Here is a 25,783-nt window from a genome sequence, read left to right as displayed (position 1 = left end):
TTGTTTTTAATAGGCAAGGTGACTTCTGGTGCGTTTAACATTACCCCTAATCCGGACTACAATATGACTTCTATTATCAATTGTACAAATTGTAATTTGACTAACTGTTTACATTGTTTAACTGATGAGCACATTATGGTAGTATTGGTTCATCAACCCCCCCTTTTGTGTTTTTACCTGTGAATATTACTATCCCTTGGTATGAAAACAAAGGGTACAGTGTATTACAACGTTTAAGAAACACGTTATCTGTACAAAAAAGGGGTGTAGGGTTAATAGTTTTAGGTATATTGGCTTTGATAACCATGATTACATCTACAGCAGCCACAGCTGCAAGCCTTACAAAGTCCATACAATCTGCTAACTTCATTAACAACCTTACTAGTAACGTTTCCCAGATAATGGGAACTCAAGAAAAGATAGATTTAAAAATGGAACAAAAGTTACAATTATTGTATGAAACTGTCACCAATTTGGGGGACCATGTAGACACTGTGTACACCCATAGCAGAATCAAATGTCATGCAGAGTATCAATGGACTTGTGTAACTAACAAAACTTACCAGGGCAATTCCAGTGACTGGCAGAAAGTAAAACACCATTTAGAAGGATTATGGGAGAGTAGCAACGAGTCCTTAGATCTACAAAAACTTCATGAAGAAATATTGGCATTGAGTCAAGCACATATAGATGTGCTTCCTATGGATATGGCTAAAGACATATTCGATAAAATTCAAAACCTTATTGGATCTCCAACTCAGGCATTATGGAAATGGCTGACCCCAATAATTGCAATAAGCATTGTTGGCCTGTTATTTTTTTGTCTTGGACCATGTATTATAAGATCTATCTGGACCTCTATTATAACGGTGCAAAGAGATTTGCATATGATAAAGTTACAACAAGCCCCACGCCCCATAGAACATGTGGTGTAAGAAGTCTTGGTATTCAATGACGGGTAAGATTCCAGCCACCTGGTATGAACCTAAGACAGGCATTCCCCGCGTAGAGGGGGAATAAGCCGATGACGGGACAACCAAGGTGAAGCGAGAACAACCTAAGACAGGAGCCAAGATAACCTTATGCCACAAAAATAAATAAAGAAGGAGGAAATGTCGGGGACTAAATAGTTAAAGCATGAAACTGTCTACCTAGAAAAGCAGAGTCCAGATAAGAATAGTATGTGTCTTTCAAAGTACAGAAAGTGCTGGTCAAGGACAAAACTAATATGAAATGTTAGCAGAACAGTGAGTCAGGGTACAGACACTTCTTGATAGAGGAGAAGTTTAATGTTGAAGATTGGGGAAGTTTGAATACCTGATTGTATTGTGCTTGTATAAAAACTCTGGAATAAAGAGAAACGGGGCCACTCGGAGACTAGCCCTGGTGCCCTCCCTTTGCAGCAGAAAGGAGTCTTGTGTTCCTTTTTAGTCTCCACTCCCTCTTTCAGGTACCCCAATAACCCCGGCTGGTCCGGACAGTTGGGGTGCTTTCCTCTCTCAGTTGTGCTTGTTCAACCTACAAATGGAAATTCCATTGGAATTCCCCAAATTAAGAGGAGCAACTCCCATTGTCTGATACCCACAAAGGACACTCACCTGTCAGAACACAAATGTCAAAGACTGTTCTTCCTAGGCAACCAGGAATGCAGTTGTGGCTGGCAGTGGCAGGACTGAAGAGAGGGAAATCAAAACACATCTCCAGCCAAACATGGTCAAGCTGTGCCTAGGAGGGCTTATGACACTCCCCACCCATGACCACTGAGCTGAACCAGAATTTGTTCCCAAATGCCAGTAGTTCAGTCTAGATCCCATTGCCTAGTTCCTAGTTGCTTGTTTCATAAAGCGTCTTTGTTTTCTGGCTCACTGGGAAGTACTTTTCTTTGTAAATGTTTTCTTTTAATACATTGTCCTATGTCAGAAACACCAAACTCTTCATAGGCTGATAGATTTTAGGTCTCTGAAGACATGTAAATGAGCTGGTCAGTTTGGTTTGAAGGTGAGAAGTAAGCCCAAGGCCAGGTAGTTGAGACCATGAGTGGGATCCCTTTTCGGACTCCAGGAAGCAGGACGTTGAAGAGGAACTGGAGAGTCAATTCTTAGTATAGCAGAGAGATGGAGAACAAGAAACAGTATATCACCTGATATAGTTTGGATATTTGTACCCTCCAAATCGCATCCTAAAAATGTGATCCCAAACTTTTGAGGTGGGGCCTAGTAGAAGGCGTTTGAATCATGGGGATGTTTGCTTCATGAATAGCTTAGTTCTCTCCCTGAGGTAATGAGTGAGTTCTTGCTCTATTAGTTCAAGTGAAAGCTGGTTGTTTAAATGAGCCTGGCACCTCCTTCTCTCTCTTGTTTCTGCTCTTGCCATGTGACGTGCCAGCTCCTCTTCCCCTTCTGTCATGATTGTAAGATACTTCCTGAGGCCTCACCAGGAGCAGGTGCCAGCACTATGCTTTGTATACAGTCGGTAGAACTGTGAGCCAAAATAAACCTCTTTTATTTATATATTACCCCGTCTCAAGTATTCCTTTATAGGAATGCAAAATGAACTAACACAGAAAATTGGCACTGAAGAACAAGTTGTTGCTAAAAGATACCTGAAAATGTGGAAGTGGCTTTGGACTGGGTAACAGGCAGAAGTTGGAAAAGTTTAAAGTTTCAGACAAGACAGGAAGAAGAAAGAAAATTTGCAACATCTTAGAGACTTGTTGTTACCAAAATGCTGATAGAAATATGGACAGTTAAGCCAAAGCTGCTGAGGTCTCCAATGGAATTAAGAAATGTATTGGGACTGGAGCAAAAATTATCTTTGTTATGCTTTAAGCAAAGAACTTGGCTGCATTATGTCTATGCCCCAGGACTTTGTGGAAGGATGAACTTAAGAGTGATGACCTAGGGTATCTGGCGGGAGAAATTTCTAAGCAGTGTTAACTGTGGAGGAACATGAGACCCACTTAAGTTAACATTAGTTGGATAAACTGGATAAACTATATTGGGGAAGGGAATCTTGTAAAGGCTGGATAGCCAGCTGAAAAAAATGTGCTGTTTGTACTGCAGCCAACAAACAATGTAGTTAACAACATGCTGCTGGTTTCCAGACCCAAGAAGAACAAAAAGGGCAGTCAACTATCATTGTTTAAAAGACAAACCCTACAGCTGCACAGTCACTTTGCAAACCTCCAGCAGTATATGTGGTCAATTTATAAAACTTCCCCATGCCCTACAGGAAGTTCTGGTACAAACTGAATCCTGATACAATAGTGTAAATGCTTCTATTTAGCCCTTACCTCTGCATACAGTAAACACTCTTGCTGCTGTCTTTCTCATTGTGCCCCTCACAACATATCTTCCCTTTAATAAATCTATCTTTCTTAATTCATAGCTGTCTTGGTGAATACACTTACCCCTGTGACTCTGACTACCTAGCCTGCCACACAAAGCATTTTGATGGCCCAATGGGACCTCTCCCCCACTCTTTCCTCTTTCAACTTGAGATTCTAGGGGGACTTCATCTGCGACCAGAGACAACTGACAGTTTCTGGCTGGGGTTACTTCCCTGTGGACCAGGTCCCAGAGGAAAGGCATCAGACTGCCATTGATAGGGTGAGAGGCAAAAGTTTTCTTTACCTTTTCAGTCTTCCAGCAGACAATCTCCAGTAACTTTCTGGCAAATGATGGTTTCTGGCCAGGGCACTCCCTGGTATGACCTGAAGGCCAAAGGGTGAACAAGTTTGACTGCCTTGACTGAAAGAGAGGAAGACATTCTCCTATCTCTCCTGGCCAGAGGTCTAATTCCAACATGTGCACAGCTGACAGCTGGAAGCTCATCCACAGCAAACCCATACATGCTTAGGGAGACACTGACCTCTCTCTTTCTCCTGCAAGGAGAGCTGGTCTTCCTGCTCTGGATCCCATAGAGCCAAGTAAGCCCAGCCAGCACCAGATTGGTGAGTTTCCCCCTCAACCCTCTTGTTCCTGACCTGGTATGATTACCCAGTGTCCTTGGCCTAAATATCTAGACATAAGCATTTTGGCCCCCGCTGGAGTTCCTCTCTATCAGGCAGGATACCCCTATAGGGAGAGAATTTGTGTCCCTTTGTGGACGTCAGAGAGCTCTTCCAATAGGTGGGATGCCCCTTTGGAAAGTGTATCTCTAAGCAAAGTGAACCCCTTTCCCTCAGTGGGATGGCCTGAGAGAAATTGCGGGTCAAGTCCTTAATGGATCATTTTTCCCCATTTCACCATTGGACAAAAATCCTCCATTCCCTAAAACTTGCCCCCGGGCTGCATTTTTTTAAGGTGTATTTTTTTAAGATGTGGGACCATGACCTTGATGCAATCAGGACAGGGCTGACCTGGCTCAGTGGGCAGCAAGGTTGCAGGGCTGAGAGTCTGCACCACTTCTAAATGGATGTGTGGATTCTCACACAGTATTCCCTGATATTTGACCATTTGGGCGTTATGTCAACACCGAGTGTGGCGTTCCGTTAGTTCCTGTCCCACAGCTAATTTATCAGCCTCTGACACTAGAAGGACTGTGGCAGCGAATGTCCACAGGCAAGGCAGCTAGCCTTAGGCAACAGTGTCAAGGTGCTTGGAGAGGTATGCTATATGGGGTGGTGCCAGGACCCCAGCATTTGGGTTAAAATCCTGACTGCTATTCCAGTACATTTGTGTACATACAGGAAAAAAAGGCTTAGATATGTTGGGGAGTCCCAGGCTGAGTATGCTAACAAGGGCCTGCTTGATTTTCTCAAAGGCCTTCTGTTGTACTTGTTCCCATAACAATGGCTCCCACTCTCCCCCGTTTGTGGCTTCATAGAGAGGCTCTGACAGTATTGAGAAATTAGGTGTCCAAATTCTACAAAACCCTGTGGCCCTAAGAAATCCACAAACCTGATGTCTGGTGGTTGTAACTGAAATAGAGCAGACGACCTGTTTGCTTTCTGGACTGAGCTGACGCTGCCCCTGGGATAGATGGAAGCCAAGGTAGTTTACCTTTTTCTTGGCAGATTTGGGTCTTCGTCTTTGAAACCTTATAGTTGGCCTTTCATAGAAGGATGAGGAGCTGCTGCATTCCTTCCATACAGTTCTCCCACGTCCATCCAGCCAGCAGCAGATTGTCCACATATTGGAGCAATGTACAGCCATACTGGTCTGCTGGAAAGGCTTATAAGTCAGAGGCTAACACGGTGTCAAAAATAATTGGGGAATTTTTGAACCCCTATGACAATCTAGTCCAAGTTAATTGGTCTTCATCACTGTTCTCAGGATTTTCCCATTGAAAAGTAAAAATCGGCTGACTGAGGAGCTAGGCGAATGCAAAAGAAAGCATCTTTAAGGTCTAAACAGGTAAAGAAGACAACTTCTATGGGAATGAGACTTAGGAGATTGTAGGGGTTGGGGGCTACCAGGTGTAAAGTAACAGTGATGTGATTCACTGCTCTTAAGTCTTGAACCAGCCGATAATACTCCGTTCTTGGTTTCTGAAACGGTAATAACGGCATGTTCCAAGAAGACTGACGAGGTCGGAGGATTCATTTTAAAAGTCTTTTCAGGTATTTTTGGATCCTAACCACCACTTTGTGGGAAATGAAATACTGTTTCTGATGGATGGGTTCAACTCCTGACTTTAATTCCATTATTAACGGGGAAATGTTCTGGGTCAAAATGGGGGGATTATCCTCAGCCTATACCCCAGGCACCTTAAAGGGGAATTCAGACTCCTGTCGGGGCTCCTCTGTGTGACCATAAATTCACCCTTCTTCTTCTCAAGGACTGTAAGAGTCATGATTTTCACTTCAGGATTTCTTTTCTTTTCTTTCATTTTTTTTTTTTTAGAGTCTCACTTTGTTGCCTTGGCTGGAGTGCAGTGGCACACTCCTGGCCACCACAGCTTTGACCTGCTGGGCTCAGGCAATTTTCCCACCTCAGCTTTCCAAGTAGCTGGAACTACAGGTATACGCTACCACACCTGGCTAATTTTTTGATTTATTGTAGAGATGAGGTCTCGCCATGTTTCCCAGGCTGGTCTCTAACTTGCAGGCTCAGGCAATCCTGCCTCGGCCTCCCAAAGTGCTGGAATTATAAACTTGAGCCACCATGCTAAAGTTGCCAGGCCATCAAAGTGAAAGGTTTTTTGGGCTTGCAGTGTTCCCAAGAGGTCCCGACCCATTAAGGCCATTGGGCAATCTGGAAAGTCAGGAATTTGTGAACAACTTCACCACCCTCTAGACTGCATCGTCAAGGCTGTAGAAAAGGGTGACGAGCTTGGCCACCCATGGTCCTGACAATAGTGGCCTGTCTTGGTTAGAGGGGGCCCACTAGTTGGGTTACCACAGAATGTTCTGCCTCAGTATCTACCATGAGATCAAGGAGCCACGCCCCCCATAGTCATTCGGACCATAGGCTCCCAGGGGCCTGGCAAAACGGAACCTGGTCTGTCCTAATCTTCCCCATAGTTTTCCATGGTGGCTAGAACAACAAAATTACTCTCAGGGGCCACATATGGTTGGGGTGCAGGTGGTATTGTCCCTGAATTACCTGGCCCCTTCCTCTTCCCTAGGGGGTTGGGTGGAAATCTTCTGGCACTGGGCATTCATTTTTCCAGTACCCTTCTTGGAAACAGCACTCATATTGGCTTTGCCCTAATCTTATAATTGGGTGGGGTGGCCCATTGTGTTGGCTTCCCTACTGGCCCAACCCCTAGCCATGACCTTGGCCTCATCCTGATGGGACAGCCTCCTGGTTGTGTCACTCTGCCAAAGCAGCAGCAAGTAAGTCTACTTTCTTTTTCATCTTTGGGTCTGCATCCCACCTTGCATCTTGGTCGCAGTTGACAAACACTTTTATTGCAACCGTTATTAACTGGCTAGCAAAACCCTCCAACTTTTGTGATTTATGCCAGATGTCTCCCTAAGCCTGGACGACAAAGGCCACATTAATCATTCACTGATTTTTGGCTTCTTTGGGGTTGAAGGGAGTATAGAGGTAAAATGCCTTGCATAGCCTCTCACAAAACTGAAGGGGGCTTTCTTTAGGGCACTGGAGCACCTCTGAGATTTTGCTCATGTTCATAGCCTTTTTCCCTCCTTCCCTCAAACCACTCAAAAGGGCTTCTTGATAGTGCTCAAGCATTCAAAAGTCCTGATCATCATTAGGGTCCCATTGGGGGTCTTCTCTGGGGAGCTGATTCTTTGCATAGACCTGAGCATTCATTACTCTGTCAGGAGTGTGCTCCTCTAACCATTTCAAAGCACCCTGAGTAATTTGTAGGTGTTCCTCAGTGATAACTAGGGTTAGGAGAAGCTGGCAGCAATCAGACCAAGTGGTTTTATGGGTCTTAATAATAGACTGCATCAGATCAATCATGACCTGAGTCTTCTCAGTATATGAAGGAGTATGGAGTTTTCAGTTCGGGAAGTCAGTGGTAGTAAAGGGCTGATGTGCAAAGGTATGTTGCCCCCCTTGAATTTGGCCATTTGGATTGTAGTATAGGGGCCCTCTCATTTCTCTAGCGGCAGTTATAAAGCCTCCTGACATCCACGGGGAAGGGGGCTGTTAGCAAGATTTTCTTGGCGCCTTTCTGTTGGAGCATATGGAGTTAACACTGGCAGCTCTGGGCATTTTGGGTGACTGAAGAGAAGGGGTAGATCCTGGGCTGGGATTAGCCTCTGGCACAGCTACAGTCATGCCAATTGCAGGGGGTGTAGGCGGCAAGAAGGGGTACAATGGTGCATATGGTGGGGAGCTCTCCTCAGGTTCCACAGTCAGAACAGGCTTTTCCAATTCTGGTTGGCATTTCGAGGGAGCTGTTGCTCAGACCAGCATGACTTTTTCTTCTAAAAAGACCTTTATCCAAGGTGACTGGGAGAGAACTACATCTTGCCAACAGTCTATGTAAGGAAACTGGTCAGGGTGGCCTGGATCCCCCACAATAACCCTAAACACCTGACTAACTAGTTCTTTGTCTAGTGATCCCTCAGAGGGCCAGCCCACCTCCAAATGAGGGCCAATCTACTTCACAGAGTGTCCAAAGCCTTTTGGGAGTCAATTTAATACTGTAATTCCCCGAATATCCCTTTTTGAAATTCTTTACCATGCACTCTAGGGGAGTAAGCTTGCTCTGTTTTCCACCCATTTCCACCCACTAAAAGATGACAATCACACACAAGATGGGAAGGAATGGGGGGGGGGTGGTTAGAGGGCTGGACACTCGCTTTATCCATCTCCAGCCTTACCCCTCATAGGGATATTTCAGGTGCCTTCTGGCAATAGGCAAGTATAAACCCCGACCAGGTTTTGACCCAGGAAGCTGTACTCCCACTACAAGAGATATTTCAGGTGCCTTCATGATAATACGCAAGTTGGTATAATTACCCCACTGGGTTTCAGTCCCACTACAGGACTTACTCATGCTGTTTAGCCCTATGAAGGTCACCACTGGCCCCGGAATCTACTCCTACCATTAAGCCATGTGAAGGTCACCACTGGAACCAAATCAGGGTAACTGCACTAGCTTTGCCACTAGGTGATATTTCATTCATTTGCATTCACATAACGTCTCCAACCCGCTACCCAGTGCCTTAGAATTACAGTTTCGTCCTCCTGTGGGACTACTTGGGCAACTCTGGGAGGTGATCAGGCCCCCCTTCTGCCTCTTCGGGGTAGGTCTACCAAATCAAACCTGGGTTCTTTTTTTTTTTTCTTTTTGAGTTGGAGTCTCACTCTGTCACCCAGACTGGAGGGCAGTGGCCGCTCCCGGCCACCTCAGTCTTGACCTGCTGGGCTCCGGCGATCCTTCTGCCTCAGCCTTCTGAGTGGCTAGAACTACAGGCGTGAGCTACCACGCCCGGCTAATTTTTGATTTATTGTAGAGATGAGGTCTCACCAAGTTGCCCAGGCAGGTCTTGAATCCGCGGCGAACCTGGGTTCTTACCAATCTGACAGGAGCACTCCCCTGACTGGTTCCCGGTCCTCACTGGGTTCCATTGGGCTCCTAGGGTCATTACCTCAGCAGGCCAGGAGGGCTAGTCCCCTACAGATCAAATGACCCTCTGGTGCCAGGCAAAGTCATCACTTCCAGCATCCTGGGGGGTCATACTCAAGAGACAGGGGAGGTGGAAACACGTTTCCACCTCTCGATTATTGGCCCATGCACCAGAAATGTAGAAGGAACCAGCTGAGGAGAGAGATGGGAGGACACTGAGGCATCTTGTCAGGAAGCAGCATTTATTAGTGCCGGGACTGGCTCAGTGGATACGCATACAAAAGCTGAGCCCCGAATGCAGTGAGGCATTACCTTATATATTATTTCTTTACATTGTAACCTTTTGTCTCCCTTATAAGGTTACAGCTTGGCATTATTCATTTGATCGGATATTTTGTAGCTCGAGGCTACGAGTTAGCATTACATGTTACACACTGATTGGTTTTACATAATTATTTCATTTGCATGTCCTATGTGTTGATTGACTTACAAGATCACTATCCTGATTGGATTCTGCAAAGTTTGTAGCCCACCAAAGTGAAAAGTCTGCAAAAAGAGTAACACAAAGAACAAGGAAGTAACTTATTTTACCTTTTCTTACTCCTGCATTTTCAGAAGGGCCTCTGCCTCAGTACAGGTAAAATGTGAGCCTCCCTTTGGTCTGCACTTTGCCTGGTTTGAGATCAGGTACCCTTATTGCTGCTGTGTCCTCCCTGACCCTGGCAGTATCCTGCTACTGCCAATCCCTTTCTTATGGTATTATGGTAAATGTTCAGGGTTTGCTTATGGTTGAAAATTATAGATTCTAAATCCATTCAAGTTGCTGTGAAGTCCATATATTTGTCCTTTTTTATAGTTGCATAATATTCCATTATGTATATTTATCACATTTTTAAAATTCAGTACAGTTTTGATGAGCATAATGGTGGGTTCTATGTTTTTGCTATTGGGAACAGTGCTGCAATAAACACGTGTGTGCAGGTATCTTTTTTGTAGAATGATATGAGTTCCTCTGAGTATATGGAAGGAGTCATATGGAAGGTCAATGTTTAGCTCTTTTAGAAATCGCCACACTATTTTCCAAAGATGTTGCACTAGTTTGCATTCCCACCAGCATTGTAGAAGCATTTCTTTCTTTCTGCGTCCTCACCAACATCTGTTGTTGTTTGTTTTATTAATGATGGTCATTCTTATTGGGGTTAGGTGGTATTTCAGTGTGGTTTTGATTTGCATTTCTCTGTTGATGAGTGAGGCTGAGCACTTTTTCATGTATCTTTTGGCTGCCTGTATATCTTCTTTTAGAAGTGTCTGTGTCTTTTCCTCACTTTTTAATGGGGCTGTTTGTTTTTTCCTTTTGGCATGTTTGAGTTCCTTGTAGATCCTTGATGTTAGACTTCTGTCAGATGTACAGTTGGCAAATATTTTTTCCCATTCTGTGGGCTATCTCCCTGCTCTCTTGATGGTTTCTTTTGCTTTGCAGAAGTTTTTCATTTTGATGAGGTCCCACTTGTCTAACTTATCTAAAGTTAACTGTATTCTTATTAAACCTCAAAATATCATGATTGATCATGCTTGAACTAACATGATTCCCTGACGTTAGCATGACCTATTCTACAATACTTCTATGAATAAAATAAATTCAATTTCTATAATAGGTAGAAAAACCCTACACTAACTGTTGCTAAAGCCAGCCTAAAAGAATGCAACCCAGTCCAAAGTACGCGCTGGGCCCTCAGGAATGCGGCCCAGCCCAAAGTTCATGCTGGACCATTTCTGGTAACTCCAGATAATCGTCTATACCGTCTAAAGCTGAAAAGCACTCTCCATAAGTATATACCATAATACAAATATACTTTAAAATCTTATAAAGAGGCTTGTACCATGTAAAAGGCTCCCAAATGTGCCCTGAGTTTGAATTATATCTAATACCTAAGCCAAAACCGCAGTTTATGGGAAACAGGAACAATGAGTTTCTAGAGTGAGCCATGCCGGTCACTGTCACAGAGCCTTCAGCTCAGGTCAGTAGAGTTCCTTTAGGTTATTTGTGCTACATGGTAAAAGGAGGAGGAAAATGGGGTCAACGGCTCCCAAACACAACCTAGTGGTCTCAGGATCCATGGCCCTCCCTGATCCCTAATGCTCAGTGGGCCTCCATGGCCAGCTCCCAATATCTGATGTATGATATGATGGCACTCAAATAATTGCACAGAAATTAGATTGGAAAATATGTTTTATTTAAAAAGTAAATTAAAGAAAGAGAGAGGGGGGGAGATTCACCTCCCCAAGGTCAGGAATGGGGCCAAAGGCAGGAAAAATGGTGATGGCCATAGCTCAAAGAGCACAAGGCCACACCAGAGTCTAGTAAGGCAATGGTGGCTGGCTGCTTCAGGTTGAATGCTTTTAAACATGCCCCTTTATGGGAACAGATCATTAAGGTGGTTGGGTGGTGGTCTGCTCCACATCATCACAAAGGGGCAGGTAAGCACAGGTACTGATGTCAGGTAGATGGGTGGTCTAGTCACAAGATTGCTGCCATGGTGATAGGGTCTATGTCACAAAGGTTACGAAGGGCTAATTAGGTTAACTTGGGTCTTATGAGTGGAAGCAAATATTTGAAATAGAAAATCTAAATAGTACAAAACAAGCTGGGGAGGGGGGTTATAAAATAATTATTACTATCTACCTCTGAGAAACCAGTCCTGTCCTTGGCTCGTGACTAGAGGGTAAGTTAAGTGAACTGCTAGAAAAACATGAAATGTAGGCAATGTTAAAATGACCTAAATGTTAAAATATATCATTGGGTATATTAAATCCATGTTATGTCTTTTTACATGTAGAAGGATAGAGCAGAGGAAGAAATCAATTATGCATTAGTCTTGATGTAGGTAGAGAGGTACTTTCTAGTCTTGTCTTTGTCCTGTACCTGTGAAAGTAAACTGTTAACTTACATTGTCAGGGTGAGATCCAACAGAACTCTGTTTATTCTATGTATTCTGAAAGACTGTGAGGGCCACAAGGAATTTCCTTGTGAGCAGTTTGTCACAGCGAGTTTGTAATGCTGCGATTCTGTTTTCTTTCACAGCAGCAAAGCCTTCAAGAGGTGATGTGGCTGCTTCTAACAGCCTACAATCAGATATGGGAGCAAAAGAATGACTTAAATTTGGAGCTAATAATTAGAAAGGAAGCAAAGGGTAAAAATTTGGAAAATTGACCACTTGGCCTTGTGGTAGAGAAGTAAGGAGTGTTTTTAGGGAAGAATCCAAGCAGACGTTACACAACTATTTTCTAGAGAGACTAGCATGACCAAAAGAGAGCCAGATGCTAACAGCCAAGATATTGAAAAAAAGTCTCTGAAGTTAATTCAGAAATCTTCCAGGCTGCCCCTCTCATCACAAGTCCACAGGCCTAGGAGGATTGAATGGTTCCAAGTAAAGACCAGGCCAGTCCATTGCCCTGTACTTCCTCAGGACCCTACCCTGCTCCCCACATACTGGCCACTCCACAAATAGCCCCAGCTCAAATGTCCAGGTACAGCTTGGGCTGCCGCTGTTATGCCTGAGTAAGCAAGAAGAAGTTATGCCAGCAGTTGAGTTTAATTAATTATGAATTTATTAAATGCACGGGTCAAGAGTAGGCAGACACCAGAAAAACTCTTGGCAAATTGGTGCAGTTTGTGACAAGCTTTTATAGGTAAAATTTGCAGCATTGGCTACATAGCAACTTAGTGATTATAGCAACTATTAACTAATGACTTGGCAACCAAAATGGGAACTTCAACTGTTAGGGAGCTTTGATTAATTTCATGTCAGGTAGGTATAGCCAGTGCTCAGAAAGTCCCTGGAGTTCTGCCATTAAGATATAGTTTAAGGTAGTTACATAGAGACAAGGAAGAAGACTTATTATATGATGGAGTTATCTTGGTTAGGTCACTAACAGAATGTAAGAACAAACTATGAAAATGTCAAAGTGTAACATTTGATTTCAGTTAACAAATTATACAATTATATGGAAGCTATGGCTAAGGAGTTCTGTAACAGTCAGCTGGCAATGGTTAGCACAACCTGCTCAAAGGAGACAAAGGTGGAGGTCTGTGGTCATGGGAACGTTACTGTAATCACACGTAGGCATTGATTCTTAGGTCAGGCAGGTAACTAAGATGAAAGTTTTAAACAAAATGGAGTAAGCTGGTTAATATTATTTCTTTGCTAGCAATTTGATTTTATTAACAGATTTAGCTTATTTCACCACTCCTGAGGGCGTAAGCCACAAGGCTTCCATGTTGTGCTAAGTCTGCAGGTACACAGAATACTAAGGCAGTGCTGAGGGGAAATATGGGGTTGGACTCCCCACATGGAGTCCCCACACAGAGTCCCCTCCATTGCCTAGTGAAGCTGTGGGATTGAGGCCATCACATTCTAGGCTCCAGAGCGGCAGAGGCACTGGAAATGTGCATCCTCCACTTGGAAAATCTACAGGCATTCAAACTCCAACTGGCAAGAGCAACAATATGTGTTGTGCCCAGAAAAGCCACAGAGTTGGGGCTGCCCAAGGTCTTGGGACCCCACCCCTTGCACCATTGTGCCCAGGATGCGGGACATGCATCAAGGAATATTATTTTGGAGCTTTACACTTTCATATCTGCCTTGCTGGGTAGCAGACTTGCACGGGGCCTGCTGTCCCTTTCTTGTGGCCAATGTCTCCCTTTGGAATATAAATGTTTAACCAATGCCTGTATCACCATTGATCTTGGAAGTAAATCATGTAAAAAAATTAATTTTACAGGTTCGTAGATGGTAGGAGCTTGACTTGAGTCTCAGATGTGACTTTGGACTTTTGAGTTGATGCTGGAATGAGGACGTTTGAACACTATTGGAAAGGATGATTGTATTTTGCAATGTGAGAGGGACATGAGATTTGGGAGGGCAGGGGCAGAGTAATATAGTTTGGATATTTGTGCCCTCCAAATCTCATGTTAATATGTGATCCCCAATGTTGGTAGTAAGGTCTTGTGGGAGGTGTTTGGGTCATGGGAGCAGATGCTCATGAATGACTTGGTACCGTCCCTAAGGTAATGAGTGGGTTCTTGCTCTATGAGTTCAGGTGAGAGTGTAAGAGCCTGGCATCTCTCTCTCTCTCTCTCTCTCTCTCTCTCTCTCTCTCTCTCTCTCCCCCTTTCTCTCTCCCCACTCCCCCCCACCATGTGACACACCAGCTCCCTTTCCCCTTCTACTGTGATTGTAAGCCTCCTGAAACCTTACCAGAAGACATTCCTCTTTCCACCTCCCTCTCACCATGGGAGAGCAGCCTCATCAGGATGAACCCAGGACAGCTTCTGAATGCTGCCACTTTATTCCTTTCTCATCTCACACATTCCACGAGCACTCCAATGCAGGGAATAGTTGGATTTTCAATGGCTTTTTAAATATTTCATTTCTCAGACATTCTTTTCTGCTTAGGGGATACCAAGTGAACCTATCTGCATTTCAGAAGGGACTGGCTGCTTGGCACATGGCAACTTTGCCCGCACTCCTTCTTCCCTTGGGTTCTAAAACTACTCCACTGGGGCATATGGGGAGGAAGAGTAAGTAAGGCGCGGTTCCCTCAACCTCAGACTAAGCAGGAAGCAGACACACATAGAGCGGGCAAGGCCGAGAGGGATTATAAAAGAGCATCTTCCTCACTTCCATACAGTTCTGCACGGTCAATTAATTTGTTTGACTTATTTTTTCTTCTGCTTTAATCGCATAGGCCCTCACTCCAGCTGTGAAGGCTGAGGGTGTGGAGTGTGTGCTGAGGACTCAGAATACACATTTATTTTTTTAAAAATCTTTTAAAATTGTTTAACAGCCTCTCCCTGCCAATTTACAAAAAATCCGCATCTCCCTGCCCCCTCCCCACTCCCCTTTTCTACTTTCTCTTTCCCTGCTGCCCGCGCCTACACTGCAACCCTTGCTCCAACGGCAGTGATGAGCCGGTGCCACAGCCGTTGAGCATTGTTGGCTTCGGAGGCCTTTTGTCCCTCCGCGCTTGCCGTCCCCGCTCCCTCCCCCGGCCGCCCGGGCCCGGCACTCGCTCTGCTCTCACCGAAAGGGGGCGGCGGCTGGCCCTAGGGGCGGCGGCTGGCCCTGGGGGCGGCGGGGCCGAGATGAACCCCCGCTACCCCATGGCCTCGCTCTACGTGGGGGACCTACACCCCGGCGTGACTGAGGCGATGCTCTACGAGAAGTTCAGCCGGGTGGGGCCCATCCTCTCCATTCGCGTCTGCAGGGACGTGCTCCCCCGCCGCTCCTTGGGCTACGCGTACGTGAACTTCCAGCACCCGGAGGACGCCGGGCGAGCCTTGGACACCATGAACTTCGACGTGATAAAGGGCAAGCCGGTGCGCATCATATGGTCTCAGCGCGACCCGTCACTTCGCAAAAGTGGAGTGGGCAACATATTCATTAAAAATCTGGATAGTGCCATTGATCACAAAGCACTTTATGATACATTTTCTGCTTTTGGTAACATCCTTTCATGTAAAGTGGTTTGTGATGAAAATGGCTCCAAAGGCTATGCGTTTGTACACTTTGAGACGCAGGAAGCTGCTGAAAGAGCTATTGAAAAGGTGAATGGGATGCTCCTAAATGATCGTAAAGTTTTCGTTGGACGATTTAAGTCTCGTAAAGAACGAGAAGCTGAATTCGGGACTAGGGCAAAAGAGTTTACCAATGTATACATCAAGAATTTTGGAGAAGACATGGATGACGTGCGCCTTAAGGATCTCTTTGGCAAATTTGGACCTGCCCTAAGTGTGAAAGTAATGACTGATGAAAGTGGAAAATCCAAAGGATTTGGATTTGTAAGCTTTGAAAGGCATCAAGATGCACAGAAGGCTGTGGATGAGATGAATGGAAAGGAGCTCAATGGAAAACAAATTTACATTGGTCGAGCTCAGAAAAGAGTGGAACGGCAGAGGGAACTTAAGCGCAAATTTGAACAGATGAAGCAAGATAGAATCACCAGATACCAGGGCGTAAACCTTTATGTGAAAAATCTTGATGACAGTATTGATGATGAACATCTCCAGAAAGAGTTTTCTCCATTTGGTACAATCAGTAGTGCAAAGATTATGATGGAGGGCGGTCGTAGCAAAGGGTTTGGTTTTGTATGTTTCTCCTCCCCAGAAGAAGCCACTAAAGCAGTTGCAGAAATGAATGGTAAAATTGTAGCCACCAAGCCATTGTATGTAGCTTTAGCTCAGCGCAAAGAAGAGCGCCAGACTCACCTCACTAACCAGTATATACAGAGACTAGCAAGTGTACAAGTTGTGGCCCAGCCTGTAATCTACCCCTACCCACCAGCCCCTCCTCCAGGTTACTTCATGGCAGCTATCCCACAGACTCAGAACCGTTCTGCATACTATTCTCCTAGCCAGATTGCTCAGCTAAAACCAAATCCTCGCACTGCCCAGGGCGCCAGACCTCAATCATTCCAAAATATGCCCGATGGTATCCACCCAGGTGCTCCTAGATCACTATTTAGTAATAGGAGACCAGCTTCTACACAGGTTCCACATGTCATGTCAACACAGCGTGTTGTTAGCCCATCAACACAGACAGTGGGTCCACTTTCTGCAGCAGTAGCTGCTGCTACAGCTACTCCTGCTGTCTGCACCATTCCACAGTACAAGTATGCTGTGGGAATTCGCAATCCTCAACATCTTAACGCAGAGCCACAAGTTACAATGCAACATCCTGATGTTCATGTACAAAGTCAGAATCCTTTGACTGCTTCCATGTTGGCATCTGCCTCTCCTCAAGAGCAAAAGGAAATGCTGGGTGAATGGCTTTTTCCTCTTATTCAAGCCATACGCCCTACTCTTGCCAGTAAAATCACTGGTATGTTGTTGGAGATGGATAATACAGAACTTCTTCATATGCTTGAATCTCCAGAGTCTCTATGTTCTAAGGTTGATGAAGCTGTAGCTGTTCTGCAAGCCTACCGAGCTAAAGAGGCTGCCCAGAAAGCAGTTAACAGTACCACTGGTGTATCAACTGTTTAAGATTGATCAAGGACCACAAAAAGAAATCCATGCTTCACCAAAGAAAAATATCTAAACATCAAAAAACTTAAATGATATGGGGAAAAGTTTCAAAATATAAAATAAATTTTAGCAGGAAAGAAAATGTTGAACCTTATGTTCTGAGCAAATGCCAGGTCTAGCAAGCATCATGCTAGTCCTAGATTACTTATTTTAAAAAGATAACAAAAACAAAAAATAGTAAAATATAAAAGTAAATAAATATTTTACAAACCCTGGGAAAAAGAATTTTCAGCCAAGTTCAACAACTTAAAGCATGTTTTTCTTTTGTAATTCTTTACTGTGAAATAGCTCAGAATGTCAATTCTGGTTTAAGTAACAGATTGATAACTGAGCAAAGAATGGTAATTTGGATTATAAAATTCTTGCTTTAATAAAAACTTCTTAAACAGTTAAAAATGTGCATATTTATTTAAGTGTAAGGTAATCTTACCAAGCAGTGAAAATATAAGGAAATTGAGGCTTAAGGGGTGTTTAAAGAGAATTTATGGTGGAGAGGTTAAGGTGCAATAAAAGTTTAGGGAGAAATGTAGTTCATTATTCAAGGGTATATGATGTGGTGCATGAGGTTTACACATTGTCTCCTAACAATTTCAGATGGAAACTGAAGCTTAATTTCTCAGAAAAGGCATATGCCTGTATTAAAAAAGCTGATTTCCTTTGGAACATTTTTCATTTAAGATTATATGTAGTATTACTTGAGACCTAGGATTGTTAACTAAAATAGGCATTGTAGTTAACGGCAGTTGATAAGTTTCTAATTTTACATGGAGTCCAAGAGTCTATTTCTAGAAAGCCTCTTCCCCCTCATTGGACTAAACAGCTCTTTCCCCTTGTAGTGGGCTCCTGTTTTTTTAAAGTAATCCCACCACCATCAAACAAGAAACCTAAAATAATTGGTTTTTGGTAGAGGCTTGGTATTACTACATTTTGTTCTTTAGGAGATTTTAGGTGTTGAGTGTTGTTTTAACCCATTACTTTTAGGGAAGTCAGAAGAGGATGTTCATAGCTAACTTGGAATTTGTAACCTCAGCTCTGGGAGAGGATTTATCCTGAACCATTATTATCTAATTTAAGTGTGTTGTTACTTTAGGGTCATGGCATGCTTGTTTATGTCTGTTACCATGAGTCAATATGCAGTGTAGCCCACTTGAGAGTGTGAATGTACGCACGCTGTCACTTTGCTCTGTGTAGTAGTTTATTGGTAACTTATTTTGTTTTTATATCTCCCTTTTGGATAGAATGTATTAAAACTCACCCTGTCATCCCTATGCACATAAATAGCACTACCTGCTGGATGGAATTTGCATCTAGAACCTCAGAATTCAGAAGAATCTGACTACCATTCCCTATGGGAGAGTGGGGGGAAACTTTCCAAATCTTGAAGTTAAGAATAGAGGACTCAGCTTAACTTTGGATTCAGATATCGGGAACAGGAAGGAAAGTGTGAGGTGAGGGCCTTTGGTTTCTTATTGGGGGGTGGGAGTAGGGGTAGTAGGAAGTATTCTTTTAAGCAAATAAGAAACAAACGTAGAAGACTTGCTTCTAACTCTAGGACATTTCAGAGGATTAGAGGAGGTGGGGGGATTTACTCCTGCCACAGATTATGGATCCCTCTGCAATCATCTAGTTTTGCAGTATTTTTATGCATAGAGATTGGACTCTGATAACACTCACACTCTCCTGTTTTTCATGTTCCTCCTTGGTGCTTACACATTTCAGACCCTTTAGCCAAACCCTTGCCAGTAACAGTATTTTAGATCTCAGTTCTCACCATTCCCTCTGGCCATTGAGCCTTTTGGATAAAACTCACAGCCAGGGATGTTATTGGAAAAGGTGACCTTCCTCTAACTGCACCTATACTTCTGGATCCTCAAACAGTAGGTTGGCAGTAAGGTAGAATGGACATTTTCCTTTTTCTCGGTGACCAGATTGTGAATATTTCCATATGGGTTTTCTATTGTTAATATTACTGTGGCTCTTTGTTTTGAAATAAACATACTGAATTAAAAAAAAAAAAAAAGACATGGAAATATTTTCTAGGTTTTCTCTAAAGCTACAATGAGCAGTATAGGAACTATATTCCAGATCTCTTAAATGAAACTGAGAGAGGAAGATGGGTTTCCAATTTGTTATCTGATAGGAGTATGTAAAATACAAACTAATGTATGAGAAGATCATTCAATCTTAATGCATGGAACAACAAATGCACACTACTGAAATACAGGTTTTTCTAAGTACTTGTTCTGAAGTTTTTTTTGAAATCTGGCCAAACAATCCTATTTTAATATACTGATTCACATAGGTCAGAACATTTGCAAGGCAAAATGTTTTATGCAGCCAGCGAAAACACAGCCCTAAGCTTACGTTGTAATAATAAAGGACTTGGGAGCATCTGACTTTAGGAACTCATAAAAACAGCTTGACCCTATGCCCTGAGATATAAAGAATATGCAGAGTTGCATTGTGCTTCTAGGGTCAGGACAACATTCAGCTTTTTTTAGAGATGAACTGATGCCAGTGAAAGGAGAAATAAATATACAGATCTGAGACCTAGGGCTTGGTGAGGTTAATAACACGGTATCACAAAATCCTGAGTTTTCTCTTTCACGCTGTACATTCTTTGAGGTAAATTTACATACGTTTTGAAAAATTTAGGCATGAAATACATATTATTGATTATACTCGGAGGCTCCAAGTTTCCTGCTATTTATGGTTTAAATTGTTAGGGATCTTACCAATCACAGCATCTCTTAAAAGGTATGTGTTTTATCAGCCTGGGCAACATGGCGAGACCTCATCTCTACAATAAATTTTTAAAAAATTAGCCAGGCATGGTGGCGTGTGCCCGTAGTTCCAGCTTCTTGGAAGGCTGAGGTGGGGATTGCCTGAGCCCAGCCGGTAGAGGCTGCGGTGGCCATGAGCATGCCACTGCAAGCCACTGCAATCCAGCCTAGGTGACAGAGTGAGACTCTGACTCAAAAAAAAAAAAGTATTCGTTTCTTTTTTTTGAAGAGACCGTGAAGGAATGAAAGTGTGTGCGACACATTCCTTTACATTATTTAGGCAATACTGAATACACCTGCCGATATAAAATAACCACTATTTCCTACATACCCAGCTCTATTCTAGCCACCGCTCGTGAATTCTCACTTAATCCCCAAACACCATATATTACGGATGAGGAAACTAAGGCACAGAGACACTACATTTAAAAAGCACATAAACTATGGTGCCAGGACTTGAACCTAGACAATTTGACTCCAACATTTATATCCCTAACCATTTCCTTAGGTTGTCTTCAGGTTCTGCGTTTAAACCTGATTGCTTGAGCCTCAAGCCACGTCCCTCTGGCAACCTGTAAGCCATTACAAAAAAGTCCCCAACTTCCACGTGACTTAGAAGTTACTCCAGGGTCCTTCCCTAACCAGGGGCTGCACCCAACTGAGCTGACCTTGTCGTTGCTAGCAGCAGAACCGCGCCACCCGGGACGCGGGAGGGTTTTTTAGACTAAGAATGCTCCTGCCTGCCCCGTCAGCAAGGGCCGTGTCTGTCCCCAACATCTGGATTCTGGAGCAGCGACACGATCATGTTCGTCAGTGACTGCTCTGCTGCCTGTGTTGCCCCACGTTTGTTTGGGCTACAGCTCCTCTCGGCCTGGACTAGATTTGAAGCCACGCCAAGGAACCCGAATTGTGAGGCAGACAGCACAGCGACGAGACCGCCGAGTCTGCAAAAAGCATAGAAAGCTAGACGTGAGCGCGACCAAACAGGCCGGGAAACTCGGAGAGATTGCTAACATGCTTCGCTCTCAAGGCCGGAACGCAGCGCTGCTCCCGAGGGTATCCGCCTTGGGGCGTTTCCAGCTGTGGACATTGGACACGCGGCCGGCCCGCGGCCTCCGGTGGCGCCAGGTCTGAGCAGAGCCGTGACTGTGGCGAGCGCGGAAACGAGGCGGACGCGAGCCGGGAGAAGGGGGCGCGCAAGGCATTCCCGGGAATGTGTTACAGACGCACAAAAACCCGGAAACAGTAAGGGAGAGCGCAGGGAAGAGCGCCTCTTGAGGATTGGTTAGTGGCTGAGACGCTCAGCCCGGCCCCCTACACCCTGCAGGGAATCGCGTTGGGCGGGGCGGAGCTGCTCGCGCCGGCCAAGTCTGCCAATCACACGGCTCGACTGCCTCTCGCGAGGCCAAGCCCCCCCCCTCCCGTACCTTGGTGGAGGCTGGCAGCGGTGAGTGCGCTGTCGCGTCGCTCTTCCGCTTTGGGCGGAACTGAGCCGCGCGCCGCTTTTCCACTTCCCGAGAAGCCTCTCCCCTGGCACGGGTAGGTCCGCTGCCGCGGCTGCGCGCGCTTTCTGCCCACGCCGGGAGAGGCGAAGGGAGGTAGTGTGTTGGGGATGAGAGGATATCTGAGGGCTGGATTTTCTTGGGGAGGGGCGTCTGCTGTGGAGTCGAGTAGCTCTCCTTTTCCGCGGTCGGGGGAAGTCGACCCCTCCTCCGGTCTGGGGTCTCGGGAGGGCTTGTGGGCTTTCTGCAGTGGGGAAAGGAGGGGAAGAGTTCTCCCTCTGGTTTTACCCCGTTAAGGGTGATGCCTCCGTGGAAGAAACAACTTCAGCCGACCTTCCTTTTCAGTGTCTGTTCGCTCCGTAAACTAAAGCGGTGCAGACGGACGCAGATGGATCTCCGCTTGTGTCTGGGGCCTGGAGGGTAGCAGGTTCCAGTCACTCCGCTTTTAGAGTTCAGGGTGGATGTGACAGGTTTGCTTATGATTTCCGAGTCAAGATTTCGGCTATTTATCCTTAATTATGAAGTTGTCATAACGAAGTTAAATAATTCCTGATTATAAGTTGTATTCTCCCCTTCTATAACGCAGAACTTGAAAACATTTTTATAAAAACAGTCTTGTGTCTATGACATACTAGCTGGTTAATTTGCCATGAAAAACTAGTAGTCCTTATGTGGAAAGGCAAATAGAAGACTGCAAAAAAACAAGAATGAGTTACAAGTAGTTGAAATTAAGAGAGATTGCTGGCTTTCTTGCAAGTGCTTTGTGCACCAATAAAAAATTATTTGATAAAAAATTGAAGACTGTACAGATACGTTTTAAATTTGACCCCCATTTTATAATTTTTCTTTTTCAGAGGTAAATCAAGATTTCATTTCCAAGATGGAAAGTCCGCCGGACTCAGCTGTGATTTTGCCTAGCACTCCTCAGTCTTGTGGGAATGCACGTTCTCCCCATACAAATAGTTCACAAAAACAAGTATGAGAATCTTTGTTCTTTCAGTGAATCTATTCTGTTTCAAAGTATTGTGACAGTGGTGTTGTTAAGTCTACTGAAGATTCCTAATTAACATAATTTATAGCATAAATAAGTAGATACTTTATTATTAGTAATTTTAGATTTTTCTTCCAAGATAACATGTTCCCGTCCTCCACCCACTTGCCTGCCGCAGATTTTTTTTTTTTTATCTTGAATCAATTTCATTTCGTTTCAGTTCAGGTTATGACAGCATTCCAAATTGACAGTTTGAATTTGCAATATTATTACGAAGATCTTTAATGGAAGGATCTAGGTTTTTTTCCCTTAATTTGTAATTTTGAAGCACCTGGAATAGCGTCAGACCTATGTTAGTTGCTGAAAAAATGTTCCTTGATTACTGAGATAAGGGTCTCAGCAATGTTGATTTTGTTGAGGTAAGAAGAGAATAAAACTCTCCAAGCTTCCCATAATTAGACATTTTGTGATGGCTACTTTAGATTTGTGGAGACAGAAAGCCAACTAGTGGTGTCTAGTGTGGAAATAAGGCCTTCATTTCTAGTAACTTTATTTACATCAATAATTTTTTTGATTAACATTTTTAATGTTTTGTGCCCTTTACAGCCTATGAGTGCAACACTTAGAGAAAGATTAAGGAAAACAAGATCTTCATTTAATTCCTGTTACAATGTGGTAAAACGTCTTAAGGTAGAGAATGAAGAAAATGATCAGACTTTTTCAGAGAAACCAGCATCTTCCACAGAAGAAAACTGTTTGGAATTTCAAGAAAGTTTTAAACACATAGACAGTGAGTTTGAAGAAAGTACACATTTGAAAAATACTTTCAGGAATATCAATGTGTGTGACGCTAAACCACTTGATACTGGATCATGCAGTGCTCTCCAGAATGTGTTTATAAATGAGAGTCTTCCTAACCAAGGATTAAATGAAGAAAAAGCAAAATTGGTGAAGCAGATTCAGGAGAAAGAAGACCTTCTTCGAAGACTAAAACTAGTCAAAATGTATAGATCAAAGGTGAGAAGAATTTCGGGATCATTGTGTAGTAATTTTTTATTTTTATATCAATTGCAGGAAAATAATTTTAAAAATAGAAAATAATGGCTTTTTTTTTTTAGCACAATAAGCCAAATATTCAGAAACCCAGCTTCAACAACTTTAATTCAAATCTAAGTTACAGATTTAGAGTAGAGTAGAAGAACTTCTAAACACCAGATGAAACTTTAGAGTTCTAGCTCCTTTTAAAATGCAGTTGAAGCTTTCCCACTAGTTTCCAGCCCACAGCAATATTAGATGTAAGTACAGTGAGAACAGAAGTGACAGCTGACAGTGAATGAGAAAAAGTAAAAATGGGCCATAGAATACAGTAAAAAGTGTTTTTAGTAATGATCTTATATCTCCCCAAATAGTTTAACCATTTTGTTTGAGAAAAAAAAAGTATGTTAGATTTAGATTTAGGTTGAATTAAATAGAACATGGACACTTGGAAGGAGGTAACCTTTATTACCTGGATAATTCATGTATAGGCCATAACTCATTCTTCATCAGCTATGTGGAATAAATGATAGAATAGTGTATTTCATTTGTTCTCTTGAGTTTTTAGGATTTTTTTCTATATATGTCTTATAATGTATGAGTATTGAGTGTTGAAAAAAATATATTTAATTGTGTCTTTTTAGAAATAGGGTCTTACTCCATCACCCAGGCTGGAGTCCATTGGCATAATCATAGCTCACTGCAGCCTTGAACTCCTGGGCTCAGGTGTTCCTCCTGCCTTAGCCTCCCAAGTAGATGGGACTACAGGCATTCACCTCCAAGCCTGGCTAATTTCTAATTTTTTAAGAGATAGGGGTCTCATTATGTCCAAGCCAGTTTTGAACTCCTAGCCTGAAATGATCCTTCAGTCTTGGCCTTGCAAAATGCTGGCAACTACAGGTATAAGCCACTGTGCCTGGCTTGAAAAAACTAATTTTAACTTCAATATTATAATTTTTTACAGCAGTTTTAGGATCACAGCAAAATTGAGTGGAAGGTACAATATAGTCATAGTTTAAAAGTACAATTGTAATAGAGTAGATTCTTTTTACTTGTATTCTTGCTTCTCTTCATTGTTCTGCCCTATTTAATGATTTGATTTTTCCCTGAGGATGAGGATGGCTCAGAGCATGAACCAAACAAAATAGCTGTAGAACTCAAGTTGAGTGACATTGTAACCATTCTACTTATGACCATCCTACTTTTTCTTAGGTGGAAGTCCCATTCATACCCAGGTATGTCAGCCTTTAAGTCTGCACATCAACTTATTAACAGCTTTCATTAGTAAGTTAAAATAGCATGACAGACTATTTGTTGACATGCATTCATGTTTTTTTTTTTTTTCTGTTTCAGAATGACCTGTCTCAATTGCAGTTGTTAATAAAGAAGTGGAGAAGCTGTAGCCAGCAGTTGCTTTATGAGTTGCAGTCAGCTATGTCTGAAGATAATAAGAAACTAAGTCTTACTCAACTGATAGACCACTGTGGGTTAGATGATAAGTTGCTACACTACAACAGAAGTGAAGAAGAATTTTCAGATGTTTAAGTCATCATTTTTTCTCCTCAATATCTTTGAGAATGACAACTTAATTAAAAGATACTTACATATTTTAAAGGGAAGGTATCCTGATGAACATCAATTTAGGGCACTCTGATATATAAAGTAAGTTCTAAAATGAAAATTTGGAATTTTGGATATGTTTGCCAAAGAAAACTTGACATTTAAAGTAATGTAAAAAAAATTCCTGTTTAGAAATTCATTTGGACAATTTTGGAAACCAGTTTTAATACATTGTTTTTTTGTGGCAAAACAATTTTATTTGAAAAGTTTAAAAAGTTGTTCAATCTGGTGAATGTCTGAAAAACAGGTCTAAAAATGCCTGCCTCTCTCCCAGGTTTATGAACTTTATTTCTATCCATTTACCACATATTTCCATCTTTTGATCTAGCAGTTAATTAAATCCATATGTCTAACATGATTCTTCCTGTCTTTTCACATTTGTTTCTTATACTCTTCATTTAGTGAAACAACCATCTTTTCTTACAAAAATACATTTTCTTATCTTCCACATGAAGCTATCATGACATACAAGGATCTTCACATTGATTTGTCTTTTTAGCTTCATTTGTAAAATAGATTAAACGTAGAGTGCTTATAAACCCACCTTCACAGAGTTGGGTTTCTGTTGCCAAGTTATACAATCATGCCTATCATTTTGACCATATATAGGACCCAAGCTGGCCAAGTCCCTGAGAATTTGGAATTGAGCTCAGGAAAAGAAAACTGGTCTCTGTGGCTGGAGCTGTTGTATGTAAACTTGGAAGCAACAGCGCTGGCATACTTAAGGACAGTGTATGTGCTTACAGAAAAAAGCAGTGATAGATGGAGACAG

At 43.0% G+C, this 25,783-nt stretch overlaps 1 protein-coding gene and 1 pseudogene across 3 annotated transcripts; both read left to right on the top strand.

Annotated features, from left to right (window-relative positions):
- Positions 1 to 15,148: 15,148 nt before the first annotated feature.
- On the top strand, positions 15,149 to 17,038 carry LOC103253886 (annotated as a pseudogene).
- A 4,356-nt stretch (positions 17,039 to 21,394) lies between these two features.
- Positions 21,395 to 25,369, top strand: SFR1 (SWI5 dependent homologous recombination repair protein 1). Of its 3 annotated transcripts, none has more exons than XM_008052089.1 (4): positions 21,395 to 21,402; positions 22,220 to 22,341; positions 22,963 to 23,373; positions 24,745 to 25,369. In XM_008052089.1, exons 2-4 carry the CDS (start codon positions 22,246 to 22,248, stop codon positions 24,934 to 24,936), a joined length of 699 nt encoding a protein of 232 aa, XP_008050280.1. In that variant the 5' UTR covers positions 21,395 to 21,402; positions 22,220 to 22,245; the 3' UTR covers positions 24,937 to 25,369. The 3 variants fall into 3 exon arrangements, with proteins under 3 accessions (XP_008050280.1, XP_008050279.1, XP_008050281.1); XM_008052088.1 differs by lacking the exon at positions 21,395 to 21,402 and adding an exon at positions 21,415 to 21,461; XM_008052090.1 differs by lacking the exon at positions 21,395 to 21,402 and adding an exon at positions 21,766 to 21,835.
- The last annotated feature ends 414 nt before the right edge of the window (positions 25,370 to 25,783 follow it).

The sequence above is a fragment of the Carlito syrichta genome, unplaced genomic scaffold, assembly GCF_000164805.1.
Source record: "Carlito syrichta isolate Samal-C Ts95f unplaced genomic scaffold, Tarsius_syrichta-2.0.1 Scaffold256284, whole genome shotgun sequence".
Classification (NCBI taxonomy): domain Eukaryota; kingdom Metazoa; phylum Chordata; class Mammalia; order Primates; family Tarsiidae; genus Carlito; species Carlito syrichta.
Note: the sequence above shows the minus strand (reverse complement) of the source record. Positions and strands in the feature narration are given on the sequence as shown.

Excerpts from the sequence above, each read along its gene's own strand:
- SFR1 (XM_008052089.1), top strand. The coding sequence starts at position 22,246 with ATGGAAAGTCCGCCGGACTCAGCTGTGATTTTGCCTAGCACTCCTCAG. Across the intron at positions 22,342-22,962 it reads CAAATAGTTCACAAAAACAA|CCTATGAGTGCAACACTTAG; the intron begins GTATGAGAATCT and ends TGCCCTTTACAG. Across the intron at positions 23,374-24,744 it reads TCAAAATGTATAGATCAAAG|AATGACCTGTCTCAATTGCA; the intron begins GTGAGAAGAATT and ends TTTCTGTTTCAG.